At 47.2% G+C, this 22,010-nt stretch overlaps 1 protein-coding gene across 3 annotated transcripts in view; it reads left to right on the top strand.

Annotated features, from left to right (window-relative positions):
• Positions 1–22,010, top strand: part of SLC17A5 (solute carrier family 17 member 5) — a 418,561-nt gene that overhangs the window by 106,681 nt on the left and 289,870 nt on the right. For all 3 annotated transcript variants that reach the window (XM_078648061.1, XM_078648062.1, XM_078648060.1), the window contains exon 3: positions 14,783–15,016. In XM_078648061.1, coding sequence (XP_078504187.1) covers positions 14,783–15,016 — 234 coding nt within the window. The remainder of the gene's footprint in view (positions 1–14,782; positions 15,017–22,010) is intronic.

Below are 22,010 nucleotides of genomic sequence, written 5' to 3'. Positions count from 1 at the left end.
GGTCGGTATCGTAGGTTAAAACACTGCAAGCTTGTGCACATTGTCTGAAACCCAGGTTTTTACACAATGGAATAATCCAGCATTTCCGAATTTCACTATATGCCGGGCAGAAAAAGAAGATATGTACAATGTCTTCCCTACAGTAGTTACAAGCAGGGCAGTTGGCCTCATCGATTTTGCCCATCTGGATGTCAATGCCCCAATCGGTAAAGAGCCATGCCTCAGTTGGATGTATCATTTTCTTGCAAATGGAGGCTGCACTAAGTCCAAGAACGCCTCCGTCCTAGATTCAACTTTCATCAGTAGGAACTCAGTAGACAGCCTGCCCGAGGAAGTCGAGCAATATAGTATTTTGAGGTTATATGACCTTACAGCCGCCACTAATACAGACCGTTGCGTCCTCGCGCAGCTGTCCTCTGGTGTGTCCTATAGTTGGGGCAGACCAAGTTGATAGAGAAGAGCCTTTACATGAACCACCAGGGTATGTTCTTATTCTTTAGGTGCCCCCAAATTGCAATGAACTCTGCTCTAAAGGATACCAGCTCCGGCACAGACCAGAGCCTTCTCCAATAGAGCAGAGGTCGTGCAGCTGCCAATTCGTTAATGGGTTCCAAGTCCAGATCCAAGCGTAGTGGTATGGGAGGCGTGCTTTGAGGAAGGGCAACCAAGTGTCGCATGAATGCCTGTTCAGCCTTCAATAAGTGGTATACATTCATGTGTCCCCAAAGTTCTGCAGCGTACAAAGCCGCAGACCTGACCTGTGTTTTATATATCTCAAGGGCAGGGGTAACTGATTTAAAAGTTGAGGCTCTGTGAAATCTGCCTATGCCTCCCATAATCTGCGCCAGTCTCAGGGAAGACTTAGAAACCTGGTGGTCCCATGCAAAGTGCTCAGTCAACGTGACCCCCAGGTATATGAAGGTCTTAACTCGCTCTAGGGGAGTTCCATTCAGTGTGGGATTTGGGCGGGTGTGCCTCGGGGGATTGAAAATCATAAACTTGGTTTTCTCCAAGTTGACCTCCAATCCCCGTGAGGCACAAAAGGACACAAACCCGTCCAGGACCCGCTGGATGCCCGATGATGTCCGCGACAACAACAAAGTGTCGTCCGCGAACATCAGAGCGGGCACCCTACCAGTGGCCAGGCTCGGAGCATCGTTATCCCTAACGCCATTAAGTTCATCTATCAGACCATTGACATACAGGCTGAAAAGAGTGGGGGCCAGTACGCAGCCCTGGCGTACGCCCCGGGTGACAGGGAAGCGAGCTGATAATTCCCCGTTCCTCCCACACCTCACCTGCGCATAATTCCCAGTGTGAAGTCTGATTAAGGCATCTAATAAGTAGGGAGGGAGACCAAGTTCCTCCAACACCGTCCAGAGCCTCTCCCTGGGAACCAGATCGAATGCGGCCCGCAGGTCCACAAAGACAAGGTAGAGGCTGCCACCCTCTACTCTTGCAGTTTTCCAGTATAGGACCTGGAGCCGGAAGATCTGGTCCATGGTCGAGACCCCTGATCTAAATCCGGCTTGGAGGGTGGTTAAAATTTTATTCTCCTCCATCCAACCCAATAATCTATCGAGTAGGATTCGGCCCATCAGCTTCTGGGTGGTGTCAAGTTAGCTGATTGGTCTGTAGTTGGATGGGGCGAGCGGGCAGCCCTTTTTAAAAATCGGGACAATCTCTGCTCCCAGCCAGGTCTCAGGTAATGCGGAACCCTGTAAGACCGCATTAAACAAGACCGCCAAGTATGGAGCACAGATTTTTGGTTGGGAACGAAAAAGGTCTCCCGGGAGTTTGTCAAGGCCGGGGGCTTTATTCGGAAGCAGTCTCTCAATTGCGGATTCAACTTCCTTGAGGGAGATGGAGTCTAGGTTATTAGTAATAATCCTCCCATAGGCATCCAGTTGCTCTATCTGGTATCCCGGGCCCGAGGCCCCGGCAGTCTATACTCGTGCGGGGGGTCTGGGGCCGTGGATATCCCGGGAACTGGCATGGTGTCCTGATTTTGACAGGAGGAAGCCCCGGGTCCCAGGACCCCCGGCAGTCGATGCCCGTGTAGGAGATCCTGGGCCATACAGGTCCGAGGGACCAAGGCCACTTTAGACAGCTTGTCCCGACCTTGGCACACAGGTGCCCCCAACTCAGGACTTGTGTAAAGTGACTTAAAATGCGCCTCCCACACTATGGGAGCGATATTCGAGACCCCAGCATCTCTCTCACCGCCCGCCGAGGAGGTAGCAATGGCCCAGAAGGTCTTAGAATCTTTTAAGAGGAGTGTCTGTCTCAGCTCATCCCACCTGGATTCCTCCCACTCACTCTTACCCCTGATAAGTTCCTTCTTATACAGCAGTCTTGATGCTCAAATTTTTAGGGTGTCCATAGATTTAATTGCTGTAAGAAGATCTTTCTTTGATTTTTTACAGGCATGATCATGCCAGGGGTGTGTTTTAGTCCTAGGCAACTTAGTCCCGCTAACTGGATAAAATACATCCCCTAGACTCACAACTAACTTTTTGTGGATCTCCATAATCTGCCCATGAGAGGTAGAGCTCCCCATGTCACTTATTAGTGGGGTGGTAATCTGATAGATTTCTGCAAGACGGGTGGAAGAGTCCAGACAAGAAGGCCATTTAACCCTTCTCCTGTTATTGGATATAATATAGGGTGGCACTACCAAATTAGGGCTGGAGTCAGGGTTAGTTAGTCCAAATGCACCAGGCTTAAGCGTCAGGACCAACGCGTTGTGGTCACTGTCGTGCCTTGGAACAACCCTAAAGTCTTTGAACCTGTCCCAATGCTTGGCTTCCAACATGAGGTAGTCAATGGTGGAAGTACGATTAGTCCTATTATATGTGGGTAGGCCGGAACTGTCGTTGTTTGCCCTTCCGTTGCATGCCCGCAGAGACATTGCAAGGGTCAGGGATTTGATTTGTAGTACTAACGAGGTCCAGGCCCTTACCGGGGCAATCCTTGGGGCAGGGGTTTGCCAAAGCAAGTCGACCTCATCCTCGTCGCACAACTCTGATCCACCCAGGGGCTCGAACTGGCAATTAAAATCGACGCCAAGAATTATCGAAGTTGTGGGGTCAAGTGTCTGGAAAAATAGGTCGAGTGCTTTAATAGTGCTCGATTCCTTTCCATTCACGGTGGGCCTGGAGTAGATATTTATAATAGCCACTCTGGATTTATCAACGGGCTTTAGTAAGACACATTGTATATCTGGGGATCTTGTATCCACATGGGTAGCCTGTACACCTAAGTGTACGCCTACCCATATGGAAAGACCACCCGAAGGGCGGCCCTTCCCCCCAGAGACTGCAGGAATATCATAGGTCGCGAAACCGGGGCTGGCACTCTCCTCTAGGGACCAAGTTTCTTGCATCAAACAAATATCGTGTGTGGCCATAAAAGAAGACAACTCCGGTGCAAAAAGCTTACTCTTTAGCCCGGCTACGTTCCATGAAAGGATTTTTATACTTCCTTCCATGATCTTTTCTGTACCTTGCACATCCCCTTGTTCTTTAGGGGGTCCCTGGTCCAAACTCTGCTCTGCACTAATCCCCACCCTCGTAGTTTCATTAGGATAGGAATCCTCACCGATGACCGAGGGTAAAATCTTTTCCTTTGTTGCAAAACCCTCCGCTAGGTTACCGTTGTTAAGTTCTAGTGGAGAGATGCCTATCGGGGTGAGTCAATCAACCTCCTCGAGGACACTAAACCTGTTGCAGTGGGCTTGCAACGGGTAAGTAGGAATAGGTGGAAAGATACCCTCCCCAAATGGCTGCCAGTCGTGGATCCTATTAGGAGGGGAGTGGCGATTTCTGATATGTTGGGGCCTCCTATGGAAGGTCAATTTGTGAATAGGGGTGGGATAGAAATAGGATATGTGCAGGGGAAATATTTGGGAATCTCTATGGGAAGTCAAGTCAAGTCAAGTCATAAAATTTATATAGCGCACTACATACCCAGAGGGTTTCAAGGCGCTTAGGAAGGGGAGGAGGATTATTTGTCAAATATCCACGTTTTAAGCTGCTTTCGGAACGCTAGGTGATTCTGGGTGAGGCGAAGGTAAGAGGGGAGTGAGTTCCATGTTTTGGCAGCCAGGTATGAGAAGGATCTGCCTCCCATGGTGGTCTTGTTGATGCGAGGTACAGTGGCGAAGGCTTGGCTGGAAGAGCGAAGTTGGCGGGAGGGGGTGTAGAAGGACAGTCGAGAGTTGAGGCAATTTGGTCCGATGTCGTAGAGTGATTTGTGTGCGTGGGTGAGCAGTCGGAACGTAATCCTCTTATTGACGGGTAGCCAGTGGAGGTTTTTAAGGTGACCAGAGATGTGTTCGTTGCGTGGGATGTCTAATATGAGCCTGGCTGAGGCGTTTTGGATTCGTTGTAGTTTCTTCTGGAGTTTAGCGGTGGTACCTGCGTAGAGGGTGTTTCCGTAGTCCAGACGGCTCGTGACTAGAGCGTGGGTGACTGTTTTCCTTGTTTCGGTGGGGATCCAGCGAAATGTTTTTCTGAGCATGCGAAGAATGTTGAAGCAGGAAGAGGATACGGCGTTGACTTGTCTGTTCATTGAGAGTGAGGAGTCCAGGATGACACCTAGGTTCCGTGCGTGGTCAGTCGGGGTGGGTGCTTTTCCGAGGGCTTCCGGCCACCAGGAGTTGTCCCATGCAGAGGGGGATGTACCCAAGATGAGGACTTCTGTTTTGTCTGAGTTCAATTTCAGACGGCTTTGTTTCATCCATTCGGCGACTTCTTTCATTCCTTCGTGAAGGTTAGTTTTGGCGGTGCTGGGGTCCTTGGTGAGAGATAGGATCAGCTGCGTGTCATCCGCGTAAGAGATGATGTTGAGGTTGTGTTGGCGGGCGATGGCTGCGAGGGGGCTCATGTATACGTTGAAGAGGGTGGGACTGAGTGAGGATCCTTGCGGTACGCCGCAGATGATTTCAGAGGCCTCGGACTTGAATGGTGGGAGGCGGACTCTCTGGGTTCTTCCGGTGAGGAACGAGGTGATCCATTCCAGTGCCTTTCCTTGGATTCCGATGTTTCTGAGGCGTTGTAAAAGGGTGCTGTGGCAGACTGTGTCGAAGGCTGCGGAGAGGTCGAGGAGGATGAGGGCGACTGTGTCTCCATTGTCCAGTAGAGTTCGAATGTCGTCTGTTGCTGCGATGAGGGCGGTCTCAGTGCTGTGTTTGGCTCGGAAGCCAGATTGTGAGGGGTCGAGTGAATTGTTGGCTTCGAGGAAGGCGGCGAGCTGGTTGTTGACAGCTTTCTCGATGACTTTGGCCGGGAAAGGAAGAAGCGAGATGGGGCGGTAGTTTTTGAGTTCGGTGGGGTCTGCTGTTGGTTTTTTCAGAAGGGCGGTGAGTTCAGCGTGTTTCCAGTCTTCTGGGAAGGTAGCGGAGTTGAAGGAGCAGTTGATGACGTCTCGGAGGTGCAGAGCTATGACGGAGTCTGCTTTGTTGAAGATGTGGTGAGGGCATGGGTCTGTGGGGGATCCAGAGTGGATGGAATTCATCAGGCGGATGGTGTCCTCAGTGGAGATTGGGTTCCAGGCGTTAAGGGTGTTAACGGGGGAAAGATGGTCCTCTGATGGTAGGGTGGGTTGGCTTCCGGGTTGGTTATCAAAGCTGTTGTGGATGTCCGCAATCTTGTTGTGGAAAAAAGAGGCTAGGGAATCGCAGAGGGTTTGAGAGGGGGTGATGTCGTTGGAGTTGGCTGATGGGTTGGAAAATTCCTTGACGATGTTGAAAAGTTCCTTGCTGTTGTGGGCGTTGTTGTCAAGTCGATCCTTGAATGCTGTTTTCTTGGCTTTTCGGATCAGTTGATGGTGAGTACGGATGGCGCTTTTGAAGGCGTTCTTGCTGCTGGTGGATGGGTCTTTTTTCCAGGCCTTTTCAAGGGAGCGGCACAGTTTCTTGGACTTCTTGAGGTCATCGTTGAACCATGAGGACTTCTTGCTGCCAAGTTTGTGTTGACGTATTTTCAGTGGTGCTAAGGTGTCGGCGGTGTTGGATAACCAAAGGGTGAGGTTAGAGGCGGCTTCGTTGGCGTTAGAAGAGAGGGCTGGGGAGGTTTGAAGGAGCGATGTGGAGATCTGCTCCGTGGTGATTTTGTTCCAGTTTCTTTGTAGAGTTGGTTGGAGGTGGATGATGGGTTTCGGCTTGTTGTAGGTGAAGTGAACGCAGCTGTGGTCAGTCCAGAGGAGATCCGTAGTGTGGCTGAAGGAGACATGGTTGCTGGAGGTGAGGATGGGGTCGAGTGTGTGACCTGCGATGTGGGTGGGGGAAGTGACCAGTTGTTTAAGTCCGAGGTTGGCTAGGTTGTCCAAGAGGGTGGCGGTGTTGCGGTCGTTGGTCTTTTCAAGGTGGAAGTTGAGGTCCCCCAGAAGGATGTAGTCTTTGGAGGGGAGCGCGTGTGGGGTGATGAAGTCCGTGATGTCTTCACTGAATTTTGCGCGGGGTCCTGGTGGTCTGTAGAGGAGGGTGCCTCTGAGTGTGGTCTTGGGGTCGATGTGGATCTGGAAGTGAAGGTGTTCGGAGTTAGCGAGGTTGGCGTCAGAGCTGGTTGAGATGCGGATTGATTTCTTATGGACGATGGCGATTCCGCCTCCTGTATGGTCGGTGCGGTCCTTGCGTGTGATCTTATAGTCCTCAGGGATAGCAATGGCGATGTCAGGGGCGGAGGAAGCGTTCATCCATGTTTCCGTTAGGAAGGCGACGTCAGGAGAGATGGTGTCTAGTAGGTTCCAAAGGTCAATGGCGTGCCTGTGGACCGAGCGGGTGTTAAGAAGGATGCATTCTAGGTGGTTGGGGTCGGGAATCTGTGTTGTGGTCGTAGCGGAGATGTTGTCGGTGCCGATGAATTTGCAGGAGAGGCAGGAGAACGGTCCATGGGTGCGTCCAGGAGCGGCTTGGACGCAGTTGGGGGCGCGACCGGGGTTAAGGGCTAGGAGGGTGGCAGCATCGTAGGTAACGCGGGGGGGCTGGGCAGCGCGAGGACCAGGGGGTCTGGCGCTGGGCGCGGTCCAGGCGCGGACGGGCGTAGACGGGCTTACCTTTGGCGCACCTTCGGCGCGGATTGGGCGCGAACGCTGCGCGCGGGAACTACTGTCATATATGGATGGTGGAGGGGGAGGGGCGAGGGCGTCTCAGCTGGGAGGCGGGGCGGGCCAAAGACGAGCACAACAATCAACAAAATGGAGGCGGGGGGGGAGCACTGCAAAACGCGCAAACCGAGTGGAATTGCACTTTAAGAATACAATCGAAATGCAGGCAAGCTCAGCGGCGACCAGGTAGGCAGTAGGCACAGACAGCAATGCAGCCGTGGGAGCAGAGCGGCACAGCGCGCAGACAGGCTCGAGTTAGCCGAGTACAAATCAATTACAAAGCAAGTTTGCTCAATGGCGATCTGCAGGCACAGGCACTCAAAGCAGTTCCAGTTACACAGGGCAAAGCGCTACATACGATACCAGCGACCTTGGAGGGACCCTGGGGAGCGACCACTCAGCTCTGGGAAGAGGAGCAAGTCACGACGACTTCAGGAGGGGAAGCGCTGATGAACTAAGTGGGAGGGCGTCTCAGCTGGGAGGCGGGGCGGGCCAAAGACGAGCACAACAATCAACAAAATGGAGGCGGGGGGGAGCACTGCAAAACGCGCAAACCGAGTGGAATTGCACTTTAAGAATACAATCGAAATGCAGGCAAGCTCAGCGGCGACCAGGTAGGCAGTAGGCACAGACAGCAATGCAGCCGTGGGAGCAGAGCGGCACAGCGCGCAGACAGGCTCGAGTTAGCCGAGTACAAATCAATTACAAAGCAAGTTTGCTCAATGGCGATCTGCAGGCACAGGCACTCAAAGCAGTTCCAGTTACACAGGGCAAAGCGCTACATACGATACCAGCGACCTTGGAGGGACCCTGGGGAGCGACCACTCAGCTCTGGGAAGAGGAGCAAGTCACGACGACTTCAGGAGGGGAAGCGCTGATGAACTAAGTGGGAGGGCGTCTCAGCTGGGAGGCGGGGCGGGCCAAAGACGAGCACAACAATCAACAAAATGGAGGCGGGGGGGAGCACTGCAAAACGCGCAAACCGAGTGGAATTGCACTTTAAGAATACAATCGAAATGCAGGCAAGCTCAGCGGCGACCAGGTAGGCAGTAGGCACAGACAGCAATGCAGCCGTGGGAGCAGAGCGGCACAGCGCGCAGACAGGCTCGAGTTAGCCGAGTACAAATCAATTACAAAGCAAGTTTGCTCAATGGCGATCTGCAGGCACAGGCACTCAAAGCAGTTCCAGTTACACAGGGCAAAGCGCTACATACGATACCAGCGACCTTGGAGGGACCCTGGGGAGCGACCACTCAGCTCTGGGAAGAGGAGCAAGTCACGACGACTTCAGGAGGGGAAGCGCTGATGAACTAAGTGGGAGGGCGTCTCAGCTGGGAGGCGGGGCGGGCCAAAGACGAGCACAACAATCAACAAAATGGAGGCGGGGGGGGAGCACTGCAAAACGCGCAAACCGAGTGGAATTGCACTTTAAGAATACAATCGAAATGCAGGCAAGCTCAGCGGCGACCAGGTAGGCAGTAGGCACAGACAGCAATGCAGCCGTGGGAGCAGAGCGGCACAGCGCGCAGACAGGCTCGAGTTAGCCGAGTACAAATCAATTACAAAGCAAGTTTGCTCAATGGCGATCTGCAGGCACAGGCACTCAAAGCAGTTCCAGTTACACAGGGCAAAGCGCTACATACGATACCAGCGACCTTGGAGGGACCCTGGGGAGCGACCACTCAGCTCTGGGAAGAGGAGCAAGTCACAAGGGGAAGGGGCTTTACAGATGTAGTCCACAGCGGAAGAGTCCCTAAAATTAATTGTAACAACATCCCCTGCCACTGTTTTAGGATCCCTTCCAATCCAATCTATTCTTCTCACTGCCAGTATTTCACCCAGGATATTGGGAGGTAAAGGTCTGTTTAGGCTCAGCCACTGTACACACTTATTATATAAGTCTACCTCATGTTCTCTTTTCCCCTCACTAAGGGCTGGGACTCCCACTAAGGCAACCACGTATGGTTGTGCTTCCGGGGGCAGATTTATTCACGGCAATTGGCTAGAAACTGCCTTGGGCACAGGAGGTCTCGGTAATGGTAACACCAAGAGTACCTGGAAGTCAAAAAATATATCTGTCACTCAACTGTTAGTCCGACACCAACACCCTACAAGTGATAGTATAGTGGGCACAAACAAAATGATAAAGCTAGGTGAAAGAAAAGCACAAGAGCAGAGGGAAAAATTCCCATCAGAGGCCACACTGTACCGCCCTATTTAGCATCATTTGGGTGCCCCTTTGCTCACGAGGCAGAACAAGTGGTCTCAGTAGTATCACTGTGACCAAATGTAAATGTGCTCAAGGTGCAGTAGGTTATCGAAAATGAGTATGACTACTGAAAAAGCAGTGTAAAAGTATGTGAAAAGTGAAAACTAAAATTGAATAAACTGAGTAGATATCAGTAATTTATTATTATCCCCCAGTTTCCCAAGTCTAAAAACAGAGTGAAAGGCACAGATTTAACATAATATCTGTGGTTAGTAGTGGTCACCATGTTTCAGCATATCGGCGAAAGATTTTTCAATGCATTCTTCAGGACCCGATGTTATTTAACTACTGCTTTTCAATGTGAGAATTAAAAGATATCACCTGCACAGGTCAGGTTGTCCGTTCAACCACACACTACCACCGCACATGTTGGAACGTCCACAGGAGTGACATGAAAATGAATAAAAACAGCCAATATTATGTCATTTCTAAATCCAAGGTGTCTCTTTTTATACATACACATCCTTAGTATACTAATCGCATTTTAGCATCTTTAGTTATAACCACTCACCCATTAGTTGTGGTTATTGCGCCTCACCCCACCTGGCTGCAGCTCAGGTCTAAGGGGAGCACCGCTCTAAATCAAAAACAGAACAAGAAAAGAAAATCATTGACGATTTGGGTATTAAAGATAAGGTACGCTAAGAGCATATATCTCAAATGAAGTCTCAGAACCACTCGCCATACTGCCCAATGATAGCAGCAGAAGGAGGAAGAGCCAATGCAGCTCTGTGCAAGGATCATTATCCAAGGAAGAAAGAGAGAAGAGGTCAACTGGCAAGCTTTGCATGTATTGTGGTAACTCTGGACACTTCGTTAAAGAGTGTCCTAAGTAACCCAAACATAATTCCTGGGTAAAAGACAGATTCCACCAGTAGAGGGAGTTGCTCTGGTGGAAGCTTATGACAAGTCAACTCCGGATTCGCAGTTTATTGCCAGCACCTTACAATCTTCTGCACCCCATTTAATTGTTTATGGTTTGATTAAGATATTCTGAAGTGGATGAGATTTCAGTAATGATTGATTTGGAAGCGACTGGCAATTTTTGTGATCTAAGGTTCGCCAAATCCCTAGGAATCCGATTTGTCAAAAAAGAAAAGCCAAAAGCTGTTCGAGCCGTTGATGTAACCAATTTATCTTCCGGTCCCATTGTTCATGAGACTGAGGATATATGTCTGAAAGGGCCTAGCAGTCATTTAAGCCTTCTGAGGTTCAGTCTCATCGATGCACCACAATTCCAACTCATTCTGGGTTTACCCTGGCTGACCGAACATAATCCCAGGATTGACTGGGCCAAGAGATCTACTGACATTGACTCTGATTATTGCAAAGGGTATTGCCATGATTGGAGTGTCAATTTTCTCCCATTTTCTCCACCTCTGATTTTGGCCAGTCAGTCTAAATCAATCTGTTTCATGGAAACTCAGGAGATTCCACCAGAGTATCAAGATTTGGCTTCGGTTTTTGATGAACAGGAAGCTAACAAGTTACCTCCACATCGAAAGTATTGAATTAGAGGCTGGCCGTGCAGTAGAATTTATGCTCTTTCTGAAAAAGAAAATTAACACCTAAAAGAGTACATAGATCAGTATCTTGGAAATGGCTTTATCCGCCCTTCACAGTCACCAGTTTCCTCTCCGCTTTTTTTTTTATTCCTAAAAAAGATGGAAGGTTGAGAACGTGTATCGACTACAGAGCTCTAAATCTCATCACCAAGAAGAACAGATATCCATTGCCCTTAATTTCTGAATTGCTTGATCAAATCAAGGTATCTAAGGTATGCGAAAATTAGATCTAAGGGGAGCTTACCATCTAGTACGCATGGCAAAAGGCGAAGAATGGAAGACTGCGTTTCAGACCCAGCTGGGTTTGTTTGAGTACCAGGTCATGCCCTTTGGTTTTGTAATGCGCCCGCAGCTTTCCAGCATTTCATGAACGACATTGTCAGAAAGTTCCTTGATCGATTTGCAGTTGTGTATATCAACAACATTCTTATTTTTTCAGCCAACTTGAAAGAACACATTCAACATGTATGACTAATCCTGAGGAAGTTGCTTGAAAATCAGCTTTTTGTTAAATTGGAGAAATGTCTTTCATTCAACTCAAGTGGAATTCTTGGGCTTCGTTTTGTCCCCTTAAGTAGTGGCTATGGATGATGCCAAGGTGAAGGTCATTAGAGATTGGCCCAGTCCGCGTAATGTGAAAGAGACGCAGAGTTTCATGGCTTTGCCAATTTTTACAAGCGATTAATTCCTGGTTTTTCAGAAAATGTCTCTACCCTTACTCGCCTTTTGAAGAAGGGGGTCAAGTTTGAGTGGACTACAGAAACGGAGGGTTCTTTTCAAGAATTAAAAATGATCTTTATCACAGCCTCAGTTCTTTTGCATCCTAACCCTGAGGATCCTTTTTTCGTTGAGGCAGATGCCTCAAATTTGGCCATTGGTGGAATCCTTTCTCAGAGACACAAGAACACCGGCTAGCTCCATCCAGTGGCTTTCAGGTGTCGAAAATTGACACCAGCAGAAATGAACTAGTCAATTGCTGATAAAGAGTTATTAGCCAGGAAGGATGCTTTTCAAGAGTGGAGACATTATTTGTTAGGAGCTCAACATGAGGTAACCGTGTTTACAGACCATCGAAACCTTCAATTTCTGAAATCAGAGCGTACACTTACACCCAGACAGCTGAGATGGTCTTTGTTTTTTGCAGACTTCAATTTTTTTGTTGACCTATAAGCCTGGTTCTGCTAATGGTAAGGCTGACGCTCTGTCTCGTCTTGACTCTGGAGAAACTGAAAGGGTGTTGGAGAAGGGTCAGACCATGCCGAAGGAGAAAATAATTGGTGTAATCAATTCTCCTGAATTGGAAGACAAACTAAGTAAATCCTTCGCCAATTTGGAACTCGGTGATTGGGCCAAGGAAGGTACAGGACGAGAAATAAGAAATGAAGGCCTTATTTCAAAGGAAAGCTCTATGTGCCAAATGAAGAGCTTCAAATGATGATGTTTCGATATTTTCATGACGATTTAATGGCCGGTCACAAATGAGTCAAGAAAACCTTTGAAGTTGATTCAAAGAGAATTTTGGTGGCCGGCAATGGATACTCATATAGGACAGCATGTTGCCTCTTGTGATTAGTGCATAAAGGGGAAGTCTGTTAGACTGGCTCCACAAGGTTTGTTGATGCCTTTGCCTCCAGCTCCTTATCCTGGCATACTGTTTCTATGGACTTTATAGTGGAACTTCCCTCTAGTCAAGGTTTCACAACTATCTGGGTGGTGGTAGATCATTTCACTAAAATGAGTCATTTTGTCCCCCTAAAAAAAATTCCTACCTCAACTCAGTTATGTTCCCTTTTCACTCAACATGTAGTTAAGGCACATGGCATTCCCAAGATAGTGATTTCTGATCGGGCCCTCAGTTTATCTCACACTTTTGGAGGGCTTTGCTCAAGAGATTAGATGTGGATTCTCGTCTGACTACCAACTTCCTTCCCGAGACTGATGGACAGACGGAAAGAGCCAATCAAGAGTTGGAGCAATCTCTGCATCTCTTTTTGTGGAGAATGAAGGGGAATGTCCATGGGCAGTGGAATTTGCGTACAATAATGCCAAACATTCCTCCACCAGGTTTTCTCCTTTTTACCTAAATTCTGGTAGGCATCCTAATACCTTTGTAGGGAAGAGTGGTTCCAGCAGTCGAGGTAGTAGTTCAAGAATTTAAAAAGGCTTATGAGGTAGCTACTAGCAATTTAATTACAGCTAAGCGTTCTCTAAGAAGGTGTGAAAAAACAACTAAGCCTGTTTAGCAAGTAAATGGTCTTTTAAAGACCTGTGAAGTACTTGGGTGCGGCTGTGTGTGTGTGTGTGTGTGTGTGCGCCCAGGAAGATGTCTCAGCCCAGGCTGACACACACGACTGGGGGGGGGGGAGGGGAGGGGGGGGGTTGGGTTGAAGCCCTTCCAGCCCAATGGGCGTTGCGCGCCTGTTGCCAGTGGAACCAGTGTTGGCACTGCTGGGCTATGTCAATATGGTGCCCAAAATTAGTGGAAAATTGGTGGGCTTGGCCTTTTTATTGGGCAAGAAACGAGTGGCAATGTGCTTGAGCTGAAGGACGTCTCACAAAACGACGGACTGGCTTACCGACTAGGAGCGGACCAATACACTGTAAAATTTCTAATGCATGCTGCTTCCTCCGGCTTCTCGACCATGGGATGTCTGGGAACCCATACGTGTGTACCTCGCAGCTCATGCCACTTATGGTTCCTGAGACTCAGAGTGAGACCTCTTGATGGGTCAGAGACTACACAATTGTTAACACACAATATGCATTTGTCACCACAACGTATATGGCATCCAAATGCATAAGAGGGGCAAAATGCGATGGTACAAATATGACAACCTGCCTGGCTGATGTTGAAATGGTATGACAAATATATGAAATGTAAATGCGATTTTATTATTTTCTTAATGTGGGAAATGCTCAATAAATGAGGCTTTAGAAAACCTTTTTCAGCAGGATTATCCTCGTCCCTGAAACCGGCCCAAGCTCTATCGCGTCCGGTCTGAACTTGTGAATTTACCCTGGTTTAGCAAGACCAGATGACTCAGAGTGACGCTCTGTGCTTTTAGGCGCTATACTTACCAGAAGACTTTAAAATTGCATGTCTCCAGTTATACTGATTGGATTTGTTTCGTTTTGGTCTCATTTTATTCATTACATTTTACTCTGTTTTTCTACATTGGTGTGGAATTTTTGTGTTCAGGTTGTCACTTTTCCACAATTTGTGTTCTGCATAAATACTTTACATATTACCTCTAAGTTAAGCCTGATTGCTTTTGTGCCAAGCTACCAGAGGGGTAAACAAAGGTATATTTATTGACTTTTTGACTTTTATTTTTAGTTCACCCTGCCAGGAATTGTGGCTGTTGCTTGAGAAGGGTCGTCCCCCTGAACCCCAATTTCTCACATTAGGGATATACATAGTTACTTGGTCCCAACACTTTTAGCATTTGTGTGGTAAGCCCAGACCTTATTCCGAAGGAAGTAATAGATACTTAGGTAGATTTGTGATGTTGATCCAGAGGTGAGGTGCATTGAATGTAGATATTAAATCTGCAGCAAAGGGTTAGCGAGTTCCACCCTAATTAAATTTGCACGGTTCAGTTAGAGAATTCCATCGAATGTGGCTGGACCAGCAATAATGACAGACAGTCAAATACCTACACTGAGCAACAGGAAGAAACACACAACCTGGCAGTGCCTTGACCACAACCTGCAAGCTGTTTAGTCCCGTTCAGTGCAGGCAAATGCATGAATGTTCTCTTTTCATCAGTGCCCCCTGAGACAGGGGGTTCAGCAATGTAAAGCATGATCTAACTTTGTCTTTTCTTCAATTCTTTTGCAGGGAAAAAAGTATGATTGGGATGCAGACACACAGGGCCTGATCCTTGGTTCCTTTTTCTATGGATACATCCTGACACAGATACCAGGAGGATATTTAGCCCGTAAATTTGGTGGAAAGCATCTCATGGGGTTTGGAATTCTGGGCACAGCTGCATTCACTCTTCTCACCCCTTTAGCTGCGGAACTGGGGGTTGGATATCTTATAGCAGTCCGAGCATTGGAAGGGCTTGGAGAGGTAAACCGTTACTATTTTCATGTTATGCAAATGCTATTCAAGTTGTAAGTCACACATTTTTCAATTAGATTTTCACCAAAGCCCCATCATGTAATCGGATCAAATCACATGCTGGCATGCAAAACATCCCTTCTTCCCATTCCTAACCCATAAGCAAACCTGCCAGCAAGTAAGCCAACAGAAACCCAGCTTCCAAATGAACACCATCCTCACATCTTACTTAGCAAAACGGTGACCGCCATGAAAACCGGAGATGTCCATAAATGCAATTCACCTTCAGTGCAAACCATTTTTGTTTGTGCGCTGTACAGATATGAAGTGATCTGACAAACGGTTGGGGTAGAAGATTTGCATGATGGGTTTGCTTATTAGGCTCACACAGGGGATGGTGTATATTGTTTTACCAACTTTATTATTTTGTACATAGTTGTAATCTTTTTCTACTCTTGCCTTGTTGTAAACGTTATCCTCAATACAATGAACCTGAACTGGTTATTTTGACAAGCCGGCGATAAAGGATATAGGCCTGGTTGGTTTATTGGGTAAAGTTAAGGCAGATGGCAAAGATCAAATCTGTTTACTATGAAAAGCTTCGTCAGTAGGCCTAACCTTTTTATTGTGAGAAGCATATGTTCAAGCCATTAAAACTTTAAGGATCGATTATTATTACATTGTGTGAAAGCCTGTAAAAATACTCTTTTTGTTACATGGAATCTTATAGATTACAGTAGTAAGCAAGAGTTTTGGTGTTGATCACTCACTCTGACTAACCCTCATGGTGGAAGAGTTGCGCTTGGGAATACTTGGTATCCCCTCTCAGAATGGACTGTATTTGCTGCTTTGCCAATAGTAAATTTGTACATATCTGTAATTTTTCCATGTGTGCTTGTTATTTGCCATGTGAAAAAACGTATGCTCATTACAGTAGACCATTGTTTGGTATGCTGACCAGCAAACCATAAACACCACAGACCTGATTGATCTTTTATCAAATGATTTATATCTGTTTTGGTTATTGTAAAAATCTTTGACTAAGGCTGCTGTATTTATAATGAAAAAAAATTGTTTAACCCTTTCGGTGTGCAGGCAGCTGGGAACTGTCCGACGCACCAGTGCTCATGTGCGTCGGACGCCTTCCGGCCGTCCACGCACATGAGAGGGATTTCCTTCTCGTGAAAACACCCTCTGGAGCTAAAGAAGAGCTTCCCCAGCTGCGGACGGTGTTATGATCTTTTCTCCGAAATGACGGTCGGCGTGCACATCGCGCTGACGTCATTTCAGAGAAACTGAAACTCAGTTTCAGTTTCACTGCCTCAGACCCTACGGGGGTATCTCAGTGCCCTGAACACTGAGGCAGACAGGAGAGGTATCATTGAAAAGGGGAGATCTACCCACTAAGCCCCAGGGAGGGGGAGCGGCTCCTTGGGCAAGGGCTTTTGCTCCCCCCATTATTTTGGACACAGACAGTCTTTTTGCTCCTCAGGAGGGCAGAAAACACACTAGGCACCAGGGTTTCTTTTTCTATTTGCATCAGTAGGATTGGGAGATGCCCAAATAATCATGCCAATGTCACCACCCACCCCAAATTCCAGTCTTTCTCCCCCCTTCCCCTGGCAGGCAGATGGGGCAATAACCCCAATCTGCTCCCCTTGGGAGGGCGGTGTGGTGGGGTGGGGGGGCCAGAAAGCACACAAGGCACCAGGGAATTATTTTTGCTTTTTACACCAGTAGTTTTGGGGGCTGCCCAAAATGGGCATGCCAATGCCCGTTGGGGGCTGCCCAAAATGGGCATGCCAATACCCCACCCCCAAATTCCAGTCTTTCTACCCCCCTGGGTGGCAGATGGGGGCAGTAGCCCCCTATGTGCTCCCCTTCTCCCTCTCCCCCACTGGGAGGGCTATAGGCATACTAGGCACCAGGGATTTATTTTCCATTTATACCTGTAGGGGTGGGGGCTCCCTAAAATGGGTATGCCAATGCCCCACCCCCAAAATTCCACAGTCCTTCCACCCCCTCCAATAACCCCTGATCTGCCCCCCCGTTAGGGGGCAGAAAGCCCACTAGGCACCAGGGATTATTTTGTTATTTTTAAATGTAGGGGTAGGTGGTGCCCAGAATGGGCATGCTAATTCCCCAACCCCAAAACGTATTTCAGCCACCTTCCACTCCCCGGAGGGCAGATCGGGGCAATAGCCCCTTATCTGCCCCTCCAGGGGGTGGGGGGGGGGGGGCAGCAAGCCCACTAGAAACCAGGGATAGGTTTCTGGGCCTGTCAGGGAGAATCCCTTACACACGGGTCCCTCCCCGTCTTCGTGTCTGGCTTTGGCTGGCATTTTGCTGGCAGTATGTGTGGTCTTGCACTTGGCTAATGATGTGTGTCGACTCGCGCTTGATGGCGGTGTGTTTAGATTGGCACTTGCCTGGTAATGTGTTAAGTGGCACTTGGCTGGCAGTGTGCGTGGATGCCGCTTGGATGGGGCTTTGGGGTAGGGAACCATTGGGAGATCCATGTAAGCCATACTTCCCTGGACTCCCTAGGGTGTCTAGTTTTCAGATATGTGTGGGTGTGGCAGGTATCCCTAGATGGCCACTGACCTCGGGGCAAAACCCCCCTTGCAAAACCTGGTTGTTTTGTGACAGGTAATTTTGATGTCTTCACAATACGTTTTGGGCCCTCTCCTGTCACGGGCACTTGACTCACCCAAAATGAGTGAGGTACCATTTTTGTCGGAAGACTTTGGGGAATGCAGGTTGGGTGGAATTTTGTGGACCAACACAGATTCCAGAACTTTCCATCACAGAAATGTGGGGGAAAGGTTTTTTTTTTTTGTTTACAAAATGTGAGGTTTGCAAGGGATTCTGGGTAACAGAACCTGGTGAGAATCAGACAAGTCACCCCTCCTGGATTCCCCCGGGTGTCTAGTTTTCAAAAATTTTGAGGTTTGCTAGGTTTTCCTAGGTGCCAGCAGAGCATTGGTTCAAAATCTACAGCTAGGCACTTTGCAAAAAAGGGTCCGTTTTCAATGTAAAAATGTGGTGTGTCCACGTTGCATTTTGGGCCGCTTCCTGTCGCGGGCACTAGGCCTACCCACACAAGTGAGGTACCATTTTTATCGGAAGACTTTGGTGAATGCAGGGGGGTGGAATTTTGTAATATCTACGCAGATTCCAGAACTTTCCATCACAGAAATGTGAGGAAAATGTGTTTTTTTATTTCTACAAAGTTTGATGTTTGCAAGGGATTCTGGGTAACAGAACCTGATGAGAGCCATACAAGTCACACCATCTTGGATTCCCATGGGTGTCTAGTTTTAAAAAATGTATAGGTTTGCTAGGTTTCCCTAGGTGCCGGCAGAGCTAGGGTTAAAAATCTACAGCTAGGCACTTTGCAAAAAAAGGGTCAGTTTTCACGGTAAAAATTTGATGCGTCCACATTGTATTTCTGGCATTTCTTGTTGTGCGCACTAGGCCTATCCACACAAGTGAGGTACCCTTCTTACCGGAAGACTTTGGGGAATGCGGTGTGGGTAGACTTTTGTGGATCTAGGCAGATTACAGAACTTTACATCACAGAAATTTGAGGGAAATGTTTTCTTTTTTATCAAAATTTGAGGTTTGCAAGGGATTCTGGGTAACAGAACCTAGTGAGAGCCACACAAGTCACCCCTTCCTGGATTCCCCTGGGTGTCTAGTTTTCAAAAATGTATAGGTTTCCCCCAGGTGCCGTTAGACCTAGGGTTAAAAATCCACAGCTAGGCACTTTGAAAAAAGGGGCCAGTTTTCACTGTAAAAATGTGGTGTGTCCATATTGCGTGTTGGACCATTTTCTGTCGCGGGCACTAGGCCTACCCACACAAGTAAAGTACCATTTTTATCCACAGACTTAGGGGAACACAGAATTGTAGAGCAACTGTTATTGACTTTCGATGCATTTCTGCCTTCCAAATGAAAGACAATGTGTAAAAAAGAAGTCACTTTGAAAAATGTCACATTCACATGCTAGTATGGGTACCCACAATTTCAGAGATGGGCAAATTGGTACTGTTTCTAAACTCTATATTTTGTTCCCATCACTGAAATACATAGGTGTCTTTGAAACCTATTTTTCACTCTTTATATTTTACCAAATGAATTGCTATAAACCCGGTACACAATGAAAAACCATTTCAAGGCGCTGCTCAGTTATTGGCTCTGGGTTCCTCGGGGTCTTGGTGAACCTACCACTGCTATATCCTTATAACCAGAAGGGTCAAACGGATGTAATGGTATATTGCTAATACAGTTGAAAACGTTGGCGCAAATGACTGTTTTTTCAACTCATTTTTAATCTTTCTTATTTTCAACTGTTAGTTTCTATGAAGGATCTACACAAATGACACCTTGCTGGGGGTGTTTGAATGCCTAGCAGCAAAGGGGTTAAGACAGTAGACTTTGTTGGATGGTTATTGTGCTGTGTTAAAACCTCTAGATAGACGTTTTCTTAAATATAATCTGATGGATCATTATGCCCACAATAAGCCCTGGGGGTAGAAGATTTACATTTGAGATTCCTTGTTAGGTCTATGAGGTGGGTTTTTACATTGATTTGCCAATTGTAATTTTAGTTTTGTAAATTTATGTGTAGCATTTAGCAGTGTGTGTATTAAAAGTATTTTAAGAATCACGGTTTAACTGTCTGCCAGGATCTTGTAATAAAAAGAAAATCATAATACATGCATACAAATACTTCATGGAGAGATTTTTAGTCAACCGTTGACCTGTTTGAGGGTCATTCACATTTTGTTTTCTCCAATGCCAGCACATAACCCGAGGCAACGGGGCAGCCTACTTCAGCCATTGGTTCTATTGCACTCTTAGTGACAGAAAAATTCTGATAACGTGCACATCTGCCTGAAATTGAATGTGCCTTAGTGTCAGTGCTTGTACGCCAATCACTTTAGTTTTGCATGTTCTACTTTTATAGCTTCCCGCTATTTTTTGAGGATTCATTTCTTTGGAGCACCCAGCAGCTCATTATACAGTCTTACTGGGCTGCTCATTTATTGCTCATTTCATCTGCAGTGCACCACATCCAGCATTGCCACTGCTTCTAAACATGGTGGCCATCATGAAGGGTGTTCTTAGTATTTCATTGTTTTACTGTTTCAAGATGACCGGCATATTTAGAAGCAGCATGTCAGCCATTTTGGATTGATACCACAATTAGTCACTATACACAATACCATTCCAAGATGGCCACTTTCTGCTATATATTTAATTTGTGTTTATTCTTAACTACAAGCATATGACTGCCACATTTATGCTATAACATTTTCTTTCTTATACCTTTATTCTTTTAATGTAACTTGCATATACTTCTTGAGTGTGTTAGTATATTTTATTGCCTAAAGGAAAATATTAAGAAAGTTATGTTTCCAAGTTAATTGTCAAACTGACATAAATCGTTTGGGTGTACAATTCTGTTGCATTTACAGGCACTTCTATAATGTCTCTTTTATTTTAGACTGATGATATATGCATTTCAAGTATGGCTTACTACTTACATAGCAAATGTATGAAATATTACATGCAGTCTGACATTGTGCCTCCTATACATTTCACAATAGGTTCTAAGGCTTTATTTGGAAACTCAGTTTTTATCTTACCATGGGTAAGAGCCACCTGACATACACCACCTCACTCCAATTTTGCTGTCCCTTTGATAGCTTCCCATGGAGTAGAGAAGTCTATGCAAATCAGTTTGCATTATCCTACACAAAAACTCTCCCGGCTGTCTAGCTAACGGATTGGCCACCTCGGGTGCGGATCACATACACTCTTGATTACAGACTTGTAGAACCATTCAAATGTGCATTTAGTAACCCTGTACCCTGTGTGAACTCTACTGTTTCTTTACAATATGTTGATTATTTCAGCCACTTGGCTTTCCCCCCAGTTGGAGGGGGGGGGGGGGGAGGGCAGAAGACGGTTGCACCTATTCTGGGATAGGGACACAATCTGATGCTTGGGTGGGCCGACCCTACATCTTTTTTTTTTCTCCATTTTTCTATTTTTTACCCTACTCTGTCCAGTGGGCTTTCTGTCTTGGTAGTGGGGGCATTGACATGCTGAGTGGGTTCAGCAGCAAACACAGACTTTACAGGGCATAATGGCAAGAATGATCATTCGGTCCAGCTGCAACTCTTCCTCCCATGTTGCCGAGGTTCCCAAGCCTCCTAGGTTGTTCATTTCAGGCCCGCAACCAGCCATTAGGGGGCAAGATACATTAATTCATCCAAAACTGTAACTCCACCACGTCGGAACCGTGTGTTTTACAAATTGTTCAAAGGGGCTACACCCTGCCCTTCCCTTCGTCCCGAAACCTGAATTCAGCCGCACCAGAGGAATTTTGAGCAGCCCAGATTCCTATCCAGCTGAAGAAGTCAATCGCCTGCTGTCCAAATGTGGCATTGAGGGGTCCTGGACTTGGAGAGGGGCTCTGGACTTGGAGAGGGGCAAGAGGAGGTATTTGTGATAATTCCTCATAAAGAAGAAAAATGGACACCTAAAGTCCATACTGAACCGCCGGCCATTAAATGTCTTTCACAACAGGGTCATATTCAGAATGCACACTGTGGCTCAGATCCTCTCTGCTCTGGATCTAGGGGACCGAACCTGATGAATATATATTTTCATATAACTGTCCTTCAGTCCCACATATGCGAACAGTGGGTCACCGTTGGTTAGGAACACTTCCAACTTGCTGACTTGCCATTTGGCCTTACCTTGACCACTTGGTGTTTACGAAAGTAATGGCAGCGGTAGCAACTCATCCTAGGGGCTCGGGAATATGTATGTTTTTCTGTACCTTGACAGTTGACGGCTGGTTCCTTTAGAGGCTATTCTGGACATGGTGGTGTTCCAGGCTTTTCAGCCACCGTAGCAAGTCTGGATATTGAGGAAATAATCCAGATGTTTCAGGCTCTGTCCCCAGGCTTCTTGGATTCCTGGCCTT

This window comes from Lissotriton helveticus, chromosome 6 (genome assembly GCF_964261635.1).
Source record: "Lissotriton helveticus chromosome 6, aLisHel1.1, whole genome shotgun sequence".
NCBI classification, from domain to species: Eukaryota; Metazoa; Chordata; class Amphibia; order Caudata; family Salamandridae; genus Lissotriton; species Lissotriton helveticus.
The sequence above is the reverse complement of the archived record's forward strand: the minus strand, read 5'-3'. Positions and strand labels throughout refer to the sequence as shown.